This window comes from Rhinoraja longicauda, chromosome 31 (genome assembly GCF_053455715.1).
Source record: "Rhinoraja longicauda isolate Sanriku21f chromosome 31, sRhiLon1.1, whole genome shotgun sequence".
In the NCBI taxonomy this organism is placed as follows: domain Eukaryota; kingdom Metazoa; phylum Chordata; class Chondrichthyes; order Rajiformes; family Arhynchobatidae; genus Rhinoraja; species Rhinoraja longicauda.
In genome coordinates this window covers 1,659,860-1,677,392 of record NC_135983.1, presented here as the reverse complement: position 1 = coordinate 1,677,392, position 17,533 = coordinate 1,659,860, and the positions used below count along the sequence as shown (strand labels likewise).

Here is a 17,533-nt window from a genome sequence, read left to right as displayed (position 1 = left end):
AAGACGTACAGGTTTGTACGTTAATCGGCTTGATGTAAATGTAAACTTGTCCCTAGTATGTGTAGGATAGTGTAACTGTGTGGGGATCATTGGTCGGCGTGGACTCCGTGGGCCAAATAACCCGTTTTCATGCTGTATCTTTTAATCAATTTCAAGCAATTAACAGAGCAATGAAATTTTCATTAAAAATATGGGTAGGTATCTCTACCTGCCCTTCAATTTTAAGATTATCTTAACTTTTTGCAATAAATGGAAATGTATTTTTCATATTAATTCCCAAATGACTTTCACACCATTTCTCTTAAGTCAAGCCATTTAACAGAAATAGTCTTTATAAAGCAGTAATTGGAGACGGTCGGTAAAATCAGATATACAGCAGACACTCCTCATTGACAAAGGGACACACTCAACTGACAGAAGGCAACTTCAGCCTCCGCCATGGACAATCCAAGAGACAAAGACCTCTTGCATATATTTCATACACAAAACAAAAGGAATCGCCAAACAATATTTCATACTCAAAACAACAGGAACACAGGGAACACTACTGTAAAATAAATTATTACATGCACCACTGAAAATTTGCAACACTCACACAATCGTGAAATTCAATCATCTTAATTTTGCATCTCCAAAGTTGAAAATATATATTTACAGATACCAATGCTCTATTAATAAAAATCACAATAGATGATGCAGTAGACCATTCAGAGATTTTTGTTTTTAAATAAAATGATTGTTCTGTGGTAATAGACAATAGGTACAGGAGTAGGGCATTCGGCCCTTCGAGCCAGCACCACCATTCAATGTGATCATGGCTGATCATTCTCAATCAGTACCACGTTCCTGCCTTCTCCCCATACTCCCTGACTCCGCTATCCTTAAGAGCTCTATCTAGCTCTCTCTTGAATGCATTCAGAGAATTGGCCTCCACTGCCTTCTGAGGCAGTGAATTCCACAGATTTACAACTCTCTGACTGAAAAAGTTTTTCCTCATCTCCGTTCTAAATGGCCTACCCCTTATTCTTAAACTGTGGTACTTGTAAAAACATCAGTGCGAAAGTTTCCAAATGCATAAGACAAGGCAATAAAAATACACACTAATTTCTGCAGCTTTTCAACTTTTGCCCCATTAACTTGCAGTATCTACAATGCATTTGATAAACATGGCGTCATTTTTCAGGTAGGCCTGCTTGGGAGCGTCGAGTTTGGACAATGGCAAAAACATAGGGCATCCACTGGCGATATTCATCTCGCTGACTGGCCGTTGAAATGAGGACGAGTTAACATCTGGACGAAATGCATCAATTAAATGTTCTCGACTGTTCTGGTCCAAGAGCATGAACGTAACCTTGGAAAAGTGCAGTTAAAACATTCCAAGATTAATACATTAAACTAATTAATCGGCAGCAACAAACCCAGCAGGTCCCAGTGTTATAGGATTCAACACTAAACTTGGAGGTGGAATAAGATTTAGAGGCCATTTAGTTTTGTGAAAGAGATTTTTCACAGTTAAATATGGAACATTAATGTACCTTCTGCATCAATATTAATGTACAACATCCAGGATATTCTACTCATCAGAGTCATTACATTACAGGCGCAGAACAGGAAATATTATTTTGATTGGATTTTGAACGAATGTTTCATTATCGCATGCAGTAGAGCAAGGATGAATCTTTAAAGTTAGACACAAAAAGCTGGAGTAACTCAGCAGGTCAGGCAGCATCTCTGGAAAAAAGGAATAGGTGACGTTTCGGGTCTCGACCCTTCTTCAGAATGAGGGTCAGGGGAGAGGGAAACTAGAGGTATGAAAAGTAATCAAGGAAACGGTCATTGTTGGCTGGGGAAGAGATGATAATGAAGGGATATATGGATATGAACAGTGCAACTGGCAGGACCACAACAGTAGGGGAGGGGTGGAGAGAGAGGTAATGCAGTGGTTACTTGAAATTAGAGAAATCAAAATTCATACCACGGGGTTGTAAGCTGCCCAAACAAAATATGAGGTGCAGTTCCTCTAATTTGCATGTGGTCTCATTCTGACAGTGGAGGAGGCCCAGGACAGAAAGGTCCGTGTGGGAATGGGAAGGGGAGTTTGGCAACTGGGAGATCAGGTAGATCCAGGCGGACTGAGCAAAAGCATTCAGCGAAACAATCGCCCAGTCTACGTTTGGTCTTGCCGATATATAAAAGTCCACATCTTGATTTCTCTAGACTGGATAGACTCGGCTTGTACTCGCTGGAATTTAGAAGATTGAGGGGGGATCTTATAGAAACTTACAAAATGTTTAAGGGGTTGGACAAGCTAGATGCAGGAAGATTGTTCCCGATGTTGGGGAAGTCCAGAACAAGGGGTCACAGTTTAAGGATAAGGGGGAAGTCTTTTAGGACCGAGATGAGAAAGTTTTTTTTCACACAGAGAGTGGTGAATCTGTGGAATTCTCTGCCACATAAGGTAGTTGAGGCCAGTTCATTGGCTATATTTAAGAGGGAGTTAGATGTGGCCCTTGTAGCTAAATGGATCAGGGGGTATGGAGAGAAGGCAGGTACAGGATACCGAGTTGGATGATCAGCCATGATCATATTGAATGGTGGTGCAGGCTCGAAGGGCCGAATGGCCTACTATTTTCTATGTTTCTATGTTTCTATGGATAACAGACACACTAGATGAGGTTGGAGGAGGTGTAAGTGAACCTCTGCCTAAGCTGATAGGACTGTCGGGGTCACGGCTAAAGCATCCATTCTGAGTACTCATCATCTTACACTAATGGTGTGTTGAAGTATTACACAAGTTGCCAATGTACATGAGGCTCTCATCCTCTCCTTGTAAAATAAACATCGGGAGACTAGAACATATCCAAGGACATCCAATGTCACATTGATGGCGCTCGAGGCGTGGCGACTCTTGTGTGCTGACTCAGTGTGGTCCACTGCCTTACACTCTTGTACCTAGTATGACTGTGCCTAACGTATAGTAGCATTGCAAAAAAAATAATTTCACTGTACTTGGGTACACGTGACAATAAAGTGAACCATTACTGCACCTTGTTTCACTGTTCCTTCCATAATTAGGATCAGTGGCACAGAACTTTTCTTAATCCATTTTAAGTTTCTTGTCTGCAGCATTTTCACTGAAATTAATAAATCATTCTGGGAAGTCTTAAGTGTGAGCAAGAGTGATGGTTCACTGTTATTTGAAAACCTATAGTTGTTCCAAATACTGGCTGGCCTAACTTTGAGGATACCATGGGATAAAAATGAACATGAAAGCAAGTTCAGGCACTAATTTTAATAAGGCCAGGACTCATTAAGGAACCTAATCACTGTCGATCAGTTCCTTTGAAGACAACCTCTTTGATTAATCATATCTGATTTGGGAATAGGTTGATCAATAGTCTGAAGAAGTCTCTTGACCTGAAACGTCACCTTGTCAAATTCTCTAAAGATGCTGTCTGACGCTGCTGAGTTACTCCAGCTTTTTGTATCTATCTTTGGTTTAACCAGCGTCTCCAGATCTTTCCTACACAATAGCAAGTAAATGTGGACTGCAACAGTAACCTTCCCTGCAAGTGCCTCATTAAACAGGTCCTCTCCAAAGCAATCACGATTAGGTCAGTGTATCATTTATAGATGCAGCATGGACCGGAGAGGAGGAAGTTGTTGAGAGAGGGTTGGTAAGCAGACCTGATGCGGGATGAAGTGCAGTGTCTTGATAGTGGAGTGGCCCGTTAAAGGCCCTGCAGCAGCCTGGGGCTCGGCTGGACCGGGCACCGGCCCAAGAGGCCGAGCGCATGGATTGGATGTGGGCATCAGGGTCACGGAGCAGTGGAGCAGTGGAGGACACCAGCAGCCACGCATGGCCGGGCCAACAGGCCTTCATGGTCACGTTACATAACAACTGGGACTTGAAAACGGCGCCAAATCTGGCGACTCTCTATAGAGTCTCAGTATTCTACAGCTTGTATCTGAGACTATATCCAGGTGTTTATGTACAGTGATACTTTGTACTGAACTATGTACAAAAATGAATTTCATTGTACCTCAGTACACATGACAAATAAAGTACAATTGAGCAATGGTCTGTGGTAATCTCTTCAGGAAAACATTAAGTAACTAAATAACTTACCAACGGAACAGAAATTAATTACCCAACTTTCTGCTGCTAAACATTTTCAGAATTCTACTTAATAAAATTTTAGATTGGATTGTGAATTTGTGCAATTCTCTGCCACAGAGGGCAGTGGAGGTCAAATCACTGGATGGATTTAAGAGAGAGTTAGATAGAGCTCTGTTGGCTAGTGGAATCAAGGGATATAGGGAGAGGTTGGGCACAGGTTACTGATTGTGGATGATCAGCCATGATCACAATGAATGGCGATGCTGGCTCGAAGGGCCGAATGGCCTGCACCTATTTTCTATGTTTCTATGAAGGGTGGGGAAATCAAGTGGTACTGAATAAAGAAACCTGACTTAGGAAATCAAGAATCTCTGCAGGCAAAAACATTAAATTCTGTGATTTCTAAGGGGCACAGGAGACTTCTAAACACTGTAGACGTTTGTGGGAATTCCCAACATACCTTCTGCTTAAATGGCCATTGAAGCAAGGCATCATATTCTCCCTTCATGACAACAAAGAACAAGGAGATGTGACCTCCCCGTCCGGCCCCGTCTCCGTTTAAATATATTCTCATGCGCACTTTGTAGCCATATCTGCTGGTGTAGAATGCTGCAAATAAAGATTCATCAACTTTAGTTTAGTTTAGAGATACAGCACGGAAACAGGCCCCTTTGGCCCACCAAGTCCGCACGGACCAGCGAGCCCCGCACACTCGCACTACCCTCCACAACGCTAGGGACATTTTTTTACATTTATACCAAGCCAATTAATTTACAAACCTGTACATCTTTGGAGTGTACAGGTCACGGGGAGAACGTACAAACTCCGTATAGGCAAACTGTGCCACTTGTTGAGAAACATGTCATGTTGCCACATGAACATTAATAAGTTTGTGCACAAGATTGATACTAATTCTCTTAACGAAAATACATGTTAATTCTATACATTGCTCTCATCTTCAGTTAGTACACAGGATAAAAATACACTCCTTTCAAAAGGATATTCAAGACTAAACTCTTATTAATAATTAATATAATCCATGGTGAGATATCAGAATAGAGAAGGCAGGGAGTAAAGACCACAAGACAGGCAGGGGAGTGAACAAACTCCTGACAATGGTGGAGATGTCAAATTCACTTCACCAAAAATCACTGACATTAAATAATATCATAATGAATGGAAAAGTAAATGTGAGTTACAAATAAGGGGCAAGGGATGACTTGTTCCTTACATTGAATGTGGTCAAAGAGACTCATTCAATAACAATGTACAAATAAAACATATCATTACAAATCCCGATTCGTGGTGCTTCAAAAGAAGAGGAGTATGTTCATTTTGATAGATCACCTTGGGAAGCTTCAGTTGGGAGTTAGCCATCTGGGTTTCATAATGTGCTCATAAGAAAACAATAACAACAAAAGCAGGAATGCAAAAAAATGGGGAGACATCAAGATGTAAAAAATGGTGGTATTGGGGTAATTGTATCATTTATAAAAATACGAAACCGCAAAGGACATGATTTTGTTTCAGCTGTCTAACATGGCAGCAAGATAAATACTGGAGTAACTCAGTGGGTCAAGCAGCATCTCTGGAGAAAAGGAATAGGTGATGTTTGGGGTCAGGACCCTTCATCAGACAGTTGCCTGCACTGCCCAATGATGTAATTCAAAAGTGTTATCATTCAAAATGTGGACAACTTGGCTCGGTCAATGGGAAACCACATGGGAGATGATGGATGCAAAGATGAGTATTAGGCACAAGTAAAAATACAGAGTATATATTACATATCGTACATAAATGAGTTTGCAGGAACGGGCGATTAGTCATTGAAATAAGGCAGCCAGTAAATAGAAATATAATTTGAAAACACAATTTGTGCAGCTCTGTAGGACTTTGCTTAAGTTGCATTTGGAGTATTGCGTGCAGTTCTGGGCGCCCCATTACAGGAAGGATGTGGAGGCTTTGGAGAGGGTGCAGAGGAGGTTTACTAGAATGATGCCTGGATTAGAGGTTTCAGCTGCAGGGAGAGGTTGGACAGACTTGGATTGTTTTCTCTCGAACGTCAGAGGTTGAGGAGAGACGATAGAAGTAGATAAAATTCTGAGAGGCATAGATAGGGTGGGCAGTCAGAATCTTTTTCCCCAGGGTGGAAATGTCTAACAGTAGAAGGCACAACTATAAAGGTTAGAAGGAGAAAATTGAGTGGAATTATGCAGGGCAAGTTGCAGAAAGTGGTGGGGGCCTGGAAAAAAACAGCAGCAATGGAGGCAGATAAAATATAGGGTTTGAGGCTTTTAGATTGGCACATGGAACTGCAGGGACTGGAGGAATATGGATCATGTACATGAAATTAGTTTAACTTGGCATCCATCATGTTCGGCACATACATTGTCGGCCAAACAATCTGTTCCCGCGCTGCAATGTTCTAACTGCAGATGATGGAACTTGAGTTAAAAAAGTGCTGGAGGAACTCAACGGGTCAGGTAGCATCTGTGGAGGGAATGGACTGACAACATTTCGGGTCAGACCCTTCTTCAGAGTAAGGCTGTGAAACAAGGGAATATGACTAAATGGTCAAAGGGGGTGATGTGAATGCTGTTTATCCTTTTGTCTCATCTGGAATAAGTTTCAGTTTTGGTTCCTATGGAACAAAATGTTGTTCAGATATTGGTAGAAATCCAAAATAATCATCACCCTAGCCAATAGAGTCAAGAGAAAAGTGATATATTCCAGAATGTTACTCCCTGAACAGTATGATAAAAGGTTTCATGGGCTTTGAGAATTTGGATAGAACACAAAAAGTGCTGGAGTAACTTAGCGTGTCAAGCAGCAACTCTGGAGAACATGGATAGGCAACATTTTGGATTGGGACCCTTCTACAGTTTGACTGTTGCAGGGCGGAGAAAGCTGAGAGGAAGGGCAGGATAAAGCCTGGCAAGTGACAGGTGGCTACAGGTGAGGGGGGAGGGCGTTGGCTGTGGGATAAGGAAAGAAGAAGAGTGAAATGTAAAGCCAGAGGCATGAATAAAGGTGGCAAAGGATGGGGTTGTGGAGGAGAGGGCAGGAGAGTGGGAGAAATGGGTGTGAATGGAGTGGGGGGAAATATAGGAAAGAGAGAGAATAAAAAAGGCAGAGAGGGAAAGAGGGGGGTTACCTATAATTGGAGACGTCAATATTCATACCATTGGGTTGTAAGTTACCCAAGCTGAATATAAGGTGCTGTTCCTCCAGTTTTCCCGAGGCCTCACTCTGGCAATAGAGAAGGCCAAGGACAAGAAAGATCAGTATGGGAATGTGAAAAGGAATTAACATGGTTAGCAACTGAGAAATCAAGTAGGACTGAATGCGAGTGTTCAAGAATTGGTTTCCTAGTCTTTGCTTGGTTTCGTCGATGTACAGGAGGCCACATTGGAAGCACCTCTAAACAGTAGATGAGGTTAGAGGAGGTGCACATGAAACTCAGTCTCAACTGGAAGGACTGTTGTGGTCCCTGAATAGGTAAGAGAGGGTGTATAGGGACAGGTGTTACATCTCCTGCAGTTGCAGGGGAAGTACCTGGTGAGGGGGTGGTTTAGGTGGGAAGGGATGAGACGTGACAAATTGGCTTGGAAAGTGTAAAAAATTGTCCTTAGTATGTGTAGGATAGTGTTAATATGCGGAGATTGCTGGTCGGCGTGGACTCGGTGGGCCGAAGGGCCTGTTTCCACGCTATATCTCCAAAACTAAAAACCGAAACTAAATCCACAACTGCAATTTTTTGGAGACTTATGGCAGAAAGTTTGTTAATTACTTGAACTTTGCGCATTATTTCTTAAAAAACAGACCATATTTTACTTAACAAGTACCTGGTGAGTAAAGACTTGTCGTCCGCCCCGAAATGGCCTCCTGCCGTTTTCTATTGACGTCAGCAATTTTCCAAATCAATATTCCATCATAAGAAATCTGCTCCAAATTGAACAGCTGCATGCGGAAGTCATTGATAACCAGATCCTTCAAAGCCAATAGGTGCTGCTGATCAGAAACCTGGAAATGGGTGGAATGTCAAATATTAAAATGTTATCTACATCAGCTTACAAAAATAAATAAAAATCAGCACAACGACCTTAAAAAAAGGATTGCTCTCTTGGGTTAGCCTTGAGTTCTATTGATCAGAGGTCAGAGTGACTTTCCGGCTCAACAAATAGGGAAAAATAGGTGCAGGTGGAGGCCATTCGGCCATTCGAGCCAGCACCACCATTCAATATGATCATAGCTGATCATCTAAAATCAGTATCCCGTTCCTGCTTTTTCCCCATATCGCTTGATTCCTTTAGCCCTAAGAGCTAAATCTAACTCTCTCTTGAAAACATCCAGTAATTGACCTCCACTGCTTTCTGTGGCAGAGAATTCCACAGATTCACAACTCTCTGGGTGAAGAAGTTTTTCCTCATCAGAGTCCTAAATGGCCTACCCCTTATTCTTAAACTGTGACTCCTGGTTCTGGACTCCCCCAACGTCAGGAACATTTTTCCTGTCCAATCCTTTAAGAATTTTGTATGTTTCTGTAAGATCCCCTCTCATCCTTCTAAATTCCAGTGAATACAAGCCCAGTCGACCTATTCTTTCATCATACATCTGTCCCGCCATCTCGGGAATGAACCTGGTGAACTTACGCTGCACACCCTCAACAGCCATAATGTCCTTCCTCAAATTAGGAGATCAAAATTGCACAGGTCTCCTAATACTCAAACAATTCCAGAAGATGTAACAAGTAGAATGGATAAGGGAGAACCAGTGGATGTGGTGTATCTGGACTTTCAAAACGCCTTTGACAAGGTCCCACACAAGAGATTAGTGTGCAAAACTAGAGCACATGGTATTGGGGGTAGGATATTGACATGGATAGAGAACTGGTTGGCAGACAGGAAGCAAAGAGTAGGAATTAGAAGAAACCTGACGAGTCAAACTGAACCACACCCACCCATATCACCCATCACCACTTTACCCAATTTCGGAGCTAACAGTTCACATTACAGTAACTGAATATATTCTGTACTAGTGTGATTCATAATATCCATCGGAACAAGATTACAGGTGTTCCTAGCTTTTACTTTTAGTTTAAAGATATAGCCTGGACACAGGCCCTTTGGCACACTGTGTCCACATCAACCATTGAGCAGCCGTTCACACACTAGTTCTATGTTATCACGCTTTCCCCTTCACTCCCGACACTCTAGGGGCAACTTACAGAGGCCGTTTAGCCTACACACCCACACATCTTTGAGATGTGGGAGGAAACTGGAGTACCTGGAGAAAACCCATGTGGTCAAAGGAAGACTGTGCAAACTCCACATAGACAGCACCTGAATGAACCCTAGTCTCTGGTGCTGTGAGGCTGCGCCATGGTGCCACCCCTCAAATTTAATGTGTTGTTGGATTCAAAAGTCTTTGGTAACGCATTTTAAAAAAAAGTTACTTACGACTTTAAAATTATTTTTAGTATAAAATAAACTGAATGTTTGAGATTTGCACCACGATCACAGATCCTTCCGTGAAGCCCATAATTATGGTCAAATAAAAACTGACCACTTGGTAGGATAATGAAATAATGTTCATCATCTCTCTATATGGGAGTAACTGTAGAGTAAGTATTCCAAAAGATACAAGTTAAACTAATTCTGTATTAAATAAATACACAACTTGTACGTTATGACTCATTTTCAAATAGCTCTGTTCTGTTCAGTTAGTTTATTGTCAAGTGTATTGAGGTACAGTGAAAAACTAGTTTGAACAAGAGCTCTTAAAACCAGAAATGATACCATACTAACAAAAGAAAAGGGAAGGGGGGATACAATTCTTGCAATAGCTGTCTTGAGATGTTTATTAAAATGGTTTGTTTCCTACAACAGGAGATAAAAAATGGAAATGCATAAACAAAATACTTTACCCTGTGTTCCAAAGCTTTAATGGCATCTTGGTCAATCTTGTTTTGTCTCTCAAAAGCAACAATAGTAGTTTGAGTTTTTTCTACCTCTCGGTTCAAAACGGTCACAATGTTTTCAAATGTCTGGATTTTGCGTTCAAGAGCATCAATTTTATTTTGACACCCAGTGAACGCCTGACCTGAATACAGCGGTGCTGGCAAATCTGAGCTGTTACTGGATCCAGAAGCTCCTTCAAAATGATCCGTTTCTAAATCACCGTTTGATTCCACGGCAACCTGGGAGCGTAGGGAGGATAATGAATTTTTGTACGACAGAGACAGCACATTCTTCTCGATTTCTTGGACTCTGAGCTGCAGTTGAGTGATCAGTGAAGGGAGAGCAAGCACCGATGCATCTTCTTCATCATTAACAGCACCAAAGTTGTGCAGGTTGGTTTTCAGAGTATTGGCAAACTGAAGTAATAACGCAAGATGTGCAGCAACTGACCCACTTTCATGATCCTTCACACGTTCTTTGCTGCCCTTTATTAATGAGCATGAAAGAATACAGAATTAAATACTGCAAATTGAGTAGGGTAATATTTGAAACAGTTTGCAAGTGATAATTCATGTGCAATCATGTAATTCTTGGAACAGTTCATAAAAACCCATATTAAAGATTACACAGGGGCAGAGGCATTTTTCCAATTAAAACAGTGACTTTGGATGTTGACGCAAGGAACTGCAGATGCTACAATCTTGCATAGAACACAAAGTGCTGGAGTAACTTAGTGAGTCAGGTAGCATCTCTGGAAGACCCAAGAGGTCTGAAGAAAGGTCCTGACCCAAAACGTTATCTATCCATGTACTCCACAGATGCTCCCTGATCTGCTGAGTTACTTCAGCACCTTGTGTTCTACGCATTGACTTTGGATGCTCGAGTTAAAGGAATGCTCCTTCAGCAGTTCTTGATCAAGACCAAGCGATGCTACTGAAATGGATGGAATGGATTACAGTTAATGGCTATTGATGACTTTCTAAATGAGGTGACGCAAGGCTGGATAGGGGACGGAAAGGACAATAACCATACAAAACAAATCTGATCAGTTAGGGCATAATAAATACAACCATAGAATTCACATGAAGAAACATTCCCCTCACAGAAAATCACTGGAGATGCAGATGTTGTGAAAGTGACTTGGAGATTTTATACATTCACATATCCATTCTCTTTCAAAATCAACCTTTCCTGCCAGGAAACAATCATGTTTGGTTTGAGTTATTTTTCATTTTCAGGTCCTTCTTTAGTCATTGTTATTCAATTCATCCTCTTTGCTATCTATCACCATTTCTGACAGTTAAGTAACTCACCGCAGTTTAGTTTACTTTAGAGATACAGCACAGAAGCTGACCCTTCGGCCCACCGAGTCTGCACCGACAAGAATCCCCGCACATTAACACTATCCTCTACACTAGGGACAATTTTACATTTACCCCAAGCCAATTAACCGACAAATCTGTACATCTTTGGAGTGTGGGAAGAAACCGAAGATCTCAGAGAAAACCCACGCGGGTCATGGGGGAAATGTACAGACAGCACCCTTAGTCTGGATTGAACCTGGGTCTCTGGCGTTATAAGGCAGTAGCTCTACTGCTACGCCGCTGTGCCGCCATTAAGAGACGTGGCTGCAGGAGGATTGGGACTGAGAACTGAATATTCAGGGTTATACTTCCTACAGAAAGGACAGGCAGGTGGGCAGAGGAGGTGGGGTAGCTCTGTTGGAGAGGATTGAAATTCAGTCCCTTGTGAGGGGTGACATAGGGATTGACGATGTAGAGTCACTGTGGAGAGAATTGAGGAATTGTAAAGGTAAGAAGACACTAAAGGGAGTTATTTGCAGGCCCCCCCCCCCCCCCCAACAGTAGGGTGTAAGTTACAACAGGAGTTAAAACTGGCATGTAACAAAGGTAATGCCACTGTGGTGATGGGGGATTTCAATATGCAGGTAGACTGGGAAAATCAGGTTGGATCTGGACCCCAAGAAAGGGAGTTTGTAGAGTGCCTCCGAGATGGATTCTTAGAGCAGCTTGTAATGGAGCCTACCAGAGAGAAGGCAATTCTGGATTTAGTGTTGTCCAATGAACCATATTTAATAAGGGAACTCAAGGTAAAAGAACCACTTGGTGGTAGTGACCATAATATGATTAGTTTTAATCTGCAATTTGAGAGGGAGAAGGTTAAATCATCAGTGTTGCAGTTGCAGTTGAACAAAGGGGACTATGAAGGCATGAGAGGAGCTGGCCAAGGTCAACTGGAAGAGGATCCTAGCAGGAATGACAGTGGAACAGCAATGGCAGGAATTTCTGGGTATAATCCAGAAGATGTAGGATCATTTTATTCCAAAGCGGAAGAAAGATTCTAAGGGGAGTAGGAGGCAACCGTGGCTGACAAGGGAAGTTAGGGATGGAATAAAACTAAAAGAAAAGATGTATAACATAGCAAATAGTAGTGGGAAGCCAGAGGATTGGGTAACTTTCAAAGGACAACAGAAGGTAACAAAACGGGCAATACGGGCTGAAAAGATGAAGTACCAGGAGAAGCTGGCCAAGAATATAAAGAAGGACAGTACAAGCTTCTTTAAATACGTTAAGAGAAAAAGATTAGTAAAGACAAATGTGAGTCACTTGAAGGCAGACACGGGTGAAATTATTATGGGTAACAAGGAAATGGCAGAAGAGTTGAACAGGTACTTCGGATCTGTCAACAGTAAGGAAGACACAAGCTATCTTCCAGATGTCCCAGAGAACAGAGGATCTAGGGAGACAGAGGAACTGAAAGAAATTTGCATCAGGCGAGAAATAGTATTGGGTGGACTGATGGGTCTAAAGGCTGATAAATCCCCAGGGCCTGATGGGTCTGCATCCCAGGTTACTCAGGGAGGTGGCTCTAGAAATAGTGGACGCATTGGTGATCATTTTCCAATGTTCAATTGATTCAGGATCAGTTCCTGTGGATTGGAGGGTAGCTAATGTTATCCCACTTTTCAAGAAAGGAGCGAGAGAGAAAACGGGGAATTATAGACCAGTTAGCCTGACATCGGTGGTGGGAAAGATGCTGGAGTCAATTATTAAGACGTACGGGTATGTAGGTTAATTTGACTGGGTAAATGTAAAAAAATTGTCCCTAGTGTGTGTAGGATAGTGTTAATGTGCAGGGATCGCTGGGCGGCGCAGACTTGGTGGGCCGAAAAGGCCTGTTTCCGCGCTGTATATATATATGATATGATATTAAAGAGGTAATAACAGCGCATTTGGATAGCAGTAAAAGGTTGGTCCAAGTCAGCATGGATTTATGAAGGGGAAATCCTACTGGAATTTTTTGAGGATGTGACAAGTAAAATGGATGAAGGAGAGCCAGTGGATGTAGTGTATCTAGACTTTCAGAAAGCCTTTGATAAGGTCCCACATGGGAGATTGGTGAGCAAAATTAGAGCACATGGTATTGGGGGTAGAGTCTTGACATGGATAGAGAATTGGCTGGCAGACAGGAAGCAAAGAGTAGGAATAAACGGGTCCTTTTCAGAATGGCAGGTAGTGGAGAGTGGAGTGTCGCAAGACTCGGTGCTGGGGCCGCAACTTTTTACAATATATATTAATGATTTGGATGATGGAATGAGAAGTAACACTAGCAAGTTTGCAGATGACACAAAGCTGGGTGGCAGTGAGAACTGCAAAGAGGATGTTAGGAGGTTGCAGGGTGTCTTGGACAGGTTGAGTGAATGGGCAAATGCATGGCAGATGCAGTATAATGTAGATAAATGTGAGGTTATCCACTTTGGCGGCAAAAACAAAGAGACAGATTATCTCAATGTTGACAGATTAGGTAACGGGGAAGTGCAACGAGACTTGGGTGTCCTTGTACACCGGTCACTGAAAGTAAGCGTGCAGGTACAGCAGGCAGTGAAGAAAGCTAATGGCATGTTGGGCTTCATAATGAGAGGATTTGAGTATAGGAGCAAAGAGGTCCTTCTGCAGTTGTATAGGGCCTTGGTGAGTCCACATCTGGAGTATTGTGTGCAGTTTTGGTCTCCTAATTTGAGGAAGGACGTCCTTGCTATTGAGGCAGTGCAGCGTAGGTTCACGATGTTAATCCCTGGGATGGCGGAACTGTCATATAAGGAAAGATTGGAAAGACTGGGCTTGTATTCACTAGAGTTTAGAAGGATGAGAGGGGATTTTATAGAGATGTATAAAATTATAAAAGGACAGGACAAGCTAGATGCAGAAAAAATGTTCCCAATGTTGAGGGAGTCCAGAACCAGGGGCCACAGTCCAAGAAGAAAGGGGAGGCCATTTAAAGCTGAGGTGAGAAGAAACTTTTTCACCCAGAGAGTTGTGAATTTGTGGAATTCTCTGCCACAGAGGGCAGTGGAGGCCAATTCACTGGATGAATTTAAAAGAGAGTTAGATAGAGCTCTAGGGGCTAGTGGAATCAAGGGATATGGGGAGAAGGCAGGCACAGGTTACTGATTGTGGATGATCAGCCATGATCACAATGAATGGTGGTGCTGGCTCGAAGGGCCTAATGGCCTCCTCCTGCACCTATTTTCTATGTTTCTGTTTCTTTTACGCATTTCGATAACTTTTATAACATCACTGCAACTCATTTCTATACCTTGTGCAATGCACCGTACAGACTGAAATAAAAAAAGGACTAGTTGTAATGTTCCTGGAAGACAGCAGAACCCTTTCAGCCAAAGAATGATTGGTCCTATATTATAAATATATATTTCATGTGAAGATAATTGGGCATTAAATCAAGAATTGGCATTCTTCAAGAATCTGAAGAAGGGTCTTGTCCTGAAACCTCACCACTTCCTTCTCTCCAGAGATGCTGCCTGTCCCGCTGAGTTACTCTAGCATTTTGTGTCTACCTTCAAGAATTGGCATGTTTATAAGTGGCCAAAGAAAAAATATATTTTAAAACAAAATAAACAGCCATATTTCCGGTGTAGGAATGTGATTAAATGTGAAAGGTCAAACTCCTTCAAGATTCATCTACTCTATAAATTCCTATCACAATGCAGGCTAAATTATCTTGCAAATATTATAAAAGTTGATCAGTGGGATCAGTTTCCGACTCATGACCATTTTCAATTTCAGATTGTGCTCGGATTTCAGTGTCAGTGCATTCACCCTATCTATTCCCCTCATGATCTTAAACACCTCCAGAAGATCACCCCGCAGCCCCTGCATTCCTTGGAATAAAGTCCTTGGCTTGTCCAACCTCTCCCTTTAGCTCAAGCTCTCAAGTCCTGGCAACATCAATCCTCTCTGCATTCTTTCCAGCTTAACAACATCCTTCCTACAGCAGGGTGACCAAAACTGTACACAGTGCTCCAAATGTGGCCTGACCAACACGTTTAACGTCTATACTCAATACCCTGGCTGATAAAGGCCAATGTACCAAAAGCTTTCTTTACCACCCTATTATCCTGTGAATGCCACTTTCAAGGAACGATATACCTACACTCCTACATCCCTTTGCTCTACAACACACCCAATGCCCTGCCATTCACTGTGAAGGTCATCCATGGTTTGACTTCTAAAATGCAACACCTCGCACTTATCTGCATTAAATGCCATTAGCCATTCCTCAGCCCACTTGCTCAGCTGCAAGATCCTGCTGTAAGTTTTGATAACCATCTTATAGTTTAGTTGATTGTCAGGTGTACTGAGGTACAGTGAAAAGATTGTTGTTTCGTCCTATGCAGTTAGCAGAAGGACCAATTCCATCACGGTCAATGTAGGAGAACAAGAACATTATTTACCAACAGTCTACTAATTGCAACCAAAAATGATTGATTTTTTTAAATTAAAGGAGACCTACCTTAAAATTGCAGCCTAATTCTACAAAACGGCAGCCGTCTCGCGATCGGTTCCCTCCAGGAGAACGAGACTGTGAAACAAGTTTTTGAACATGTAGTTACTCTAAATTGCAAGTTTTTTTCCTTAAATTTAACAAATGAAAAATAATTTCATAAGATCATAAATGATAGGAGCAGAATTAGGCCATTCGGCCCATCAGATCTACTCCGCCATTCAATCATGGATGATCTACCTCCTAACCCCATTCTCCCGCCTTCCCCCCATTACCTCCGACACCTGTACTCATCAAGAAATGTCATTATTTATGTCATTCTCATGTGCAGATTAGAACTTATCACCAGCCTTGTCTTTGAGGTTACCATCACAACATTTCACAGCAAGCCACAGCCGGCTTCTAGCAACTCTGCTGCTCACTAGATGGAGTGGAGTTGTGGTAAAATTATCAACAGAAGGCACTTCATCTTTTATGTTCAAGTCTTCCTCAGTTAATGATTAAAACCAATATTGTAAGTATGTCCAAAAACGTAGAGTGATCATAAGAGCCCATTTCAATAATAACCTAGATATATTCAGTGGTGACAATTTTATAGTGGTCAACATTGTTGGATTGCCCTTAGACTTCAATAAGGATTAGTGAGATCACATACAGTCACAGTGGAACAAGAGATTCAAGAGTGTTTTATTGTCATATGTCCCAGACAGTGCAATGACATTCTTACTTGCAGCAGCACAACAGAATATGTGAACATAGTACATTGTAAACAATATCATAAACAAGAAAAAAAGTGTATGGAAATACAAAAACTATATACACACGCACATATACATATATATACACACACACACACACACACACACACACACACACACACACACACACACACACACACACACACACACACATACTATACATGTCAGAACATTTGCAGCAGACAAAATTTCAAAACGAAGCACATGGCAAACTTGTTAATTCATGAATTTATTACAACAAGAAAGCTATTAATACACTAATAACAAAAGTGTGATTCAATTTTATGCTTGTCACATATGGTGCGAACTCCATTAAAATTGTCAGGCAACACCTTGCAAACTATTATTACGAGCATTTGCAGTCAAACTATTAATTGTGGTACAAACAAAGAACTGTAGATTCTGTTTTACAAAAACAGACACAGAGTGCTGGAGTAACTCAGCAGATCAGGCAGCATCTCTAGAGAACATGGATAGGTGACATTTTGGCTGGGTTACTCCGGCATTTGTGTATTTATTGGACGTTTGGATGTTAATACTCCAACACATTTTTAGACGAACTTTTGATTCTGGTGTTACAGAGTATCATACTTTTAAGTGAACCCAGCAGGTTCTGCAGTTCTTTCCTACACAGGTTGAAAGGGAGCACAGGAATCAAGTGCACAGAGACCCACGCCAGACCCCAGCGAGATGAAAAGGCACCTGCGATTCGGGTACTCACCCACTGCGATTGGTGAACAATGTACCAGAGTTTTACTTTAGTCATGCAAAAAGTTCCCAGATCCTTCATAGGAGCATTATTTTAAAAAAACACGAGAAAGAGATATTAGGCAGACTCAAAGAGGCTTAGTGCGGAAATATTACAGGGCCAG

At 41.8% G+C, this 17,533-nt stretch overlaps 1 protein-coding gene across 2 annotated transcripts in view; it reads right to left on the bottom strand.

The window, feature by feature from the left end:
• Positions 1-333: 333 nt before the first annotated feature.
• traf1 (TNF receptor-associated factor 1) overlaps positions 334-17,533 on the bottom strand; it is a 67,781-nt gene continuing 50,581 nt past the window's right edge. For both annotated transcript variants that reach the window (XM_078426140.1, XM_078426141.1), the window contains exons 7-11: positions 15,913-15,981; positions 10,047-10,565; positions 7,966-8,143; positions 4,581-4,729; positions 334-1,351 (exon numbers count right to left, since the gene is read on the bottom strand). In XM_078426140.1, coding sequence (XP_078282266.1) covers positions 1,133-1,351; positions 4,581-4,729; positions 7,966-8,143; positions 10,047-10,565; positions 15,913-15,981 — 1,134 coding nt within the window. In that variant the 3' untranslated portion in view covers positions 334-1,132. The remainder of the gene's footprint in view (positions 1,352-4,580; positions 4,730-7,965; positions 8,144-10,046; positions 10,566-15,912; positions 15,982-17,533) is intronic.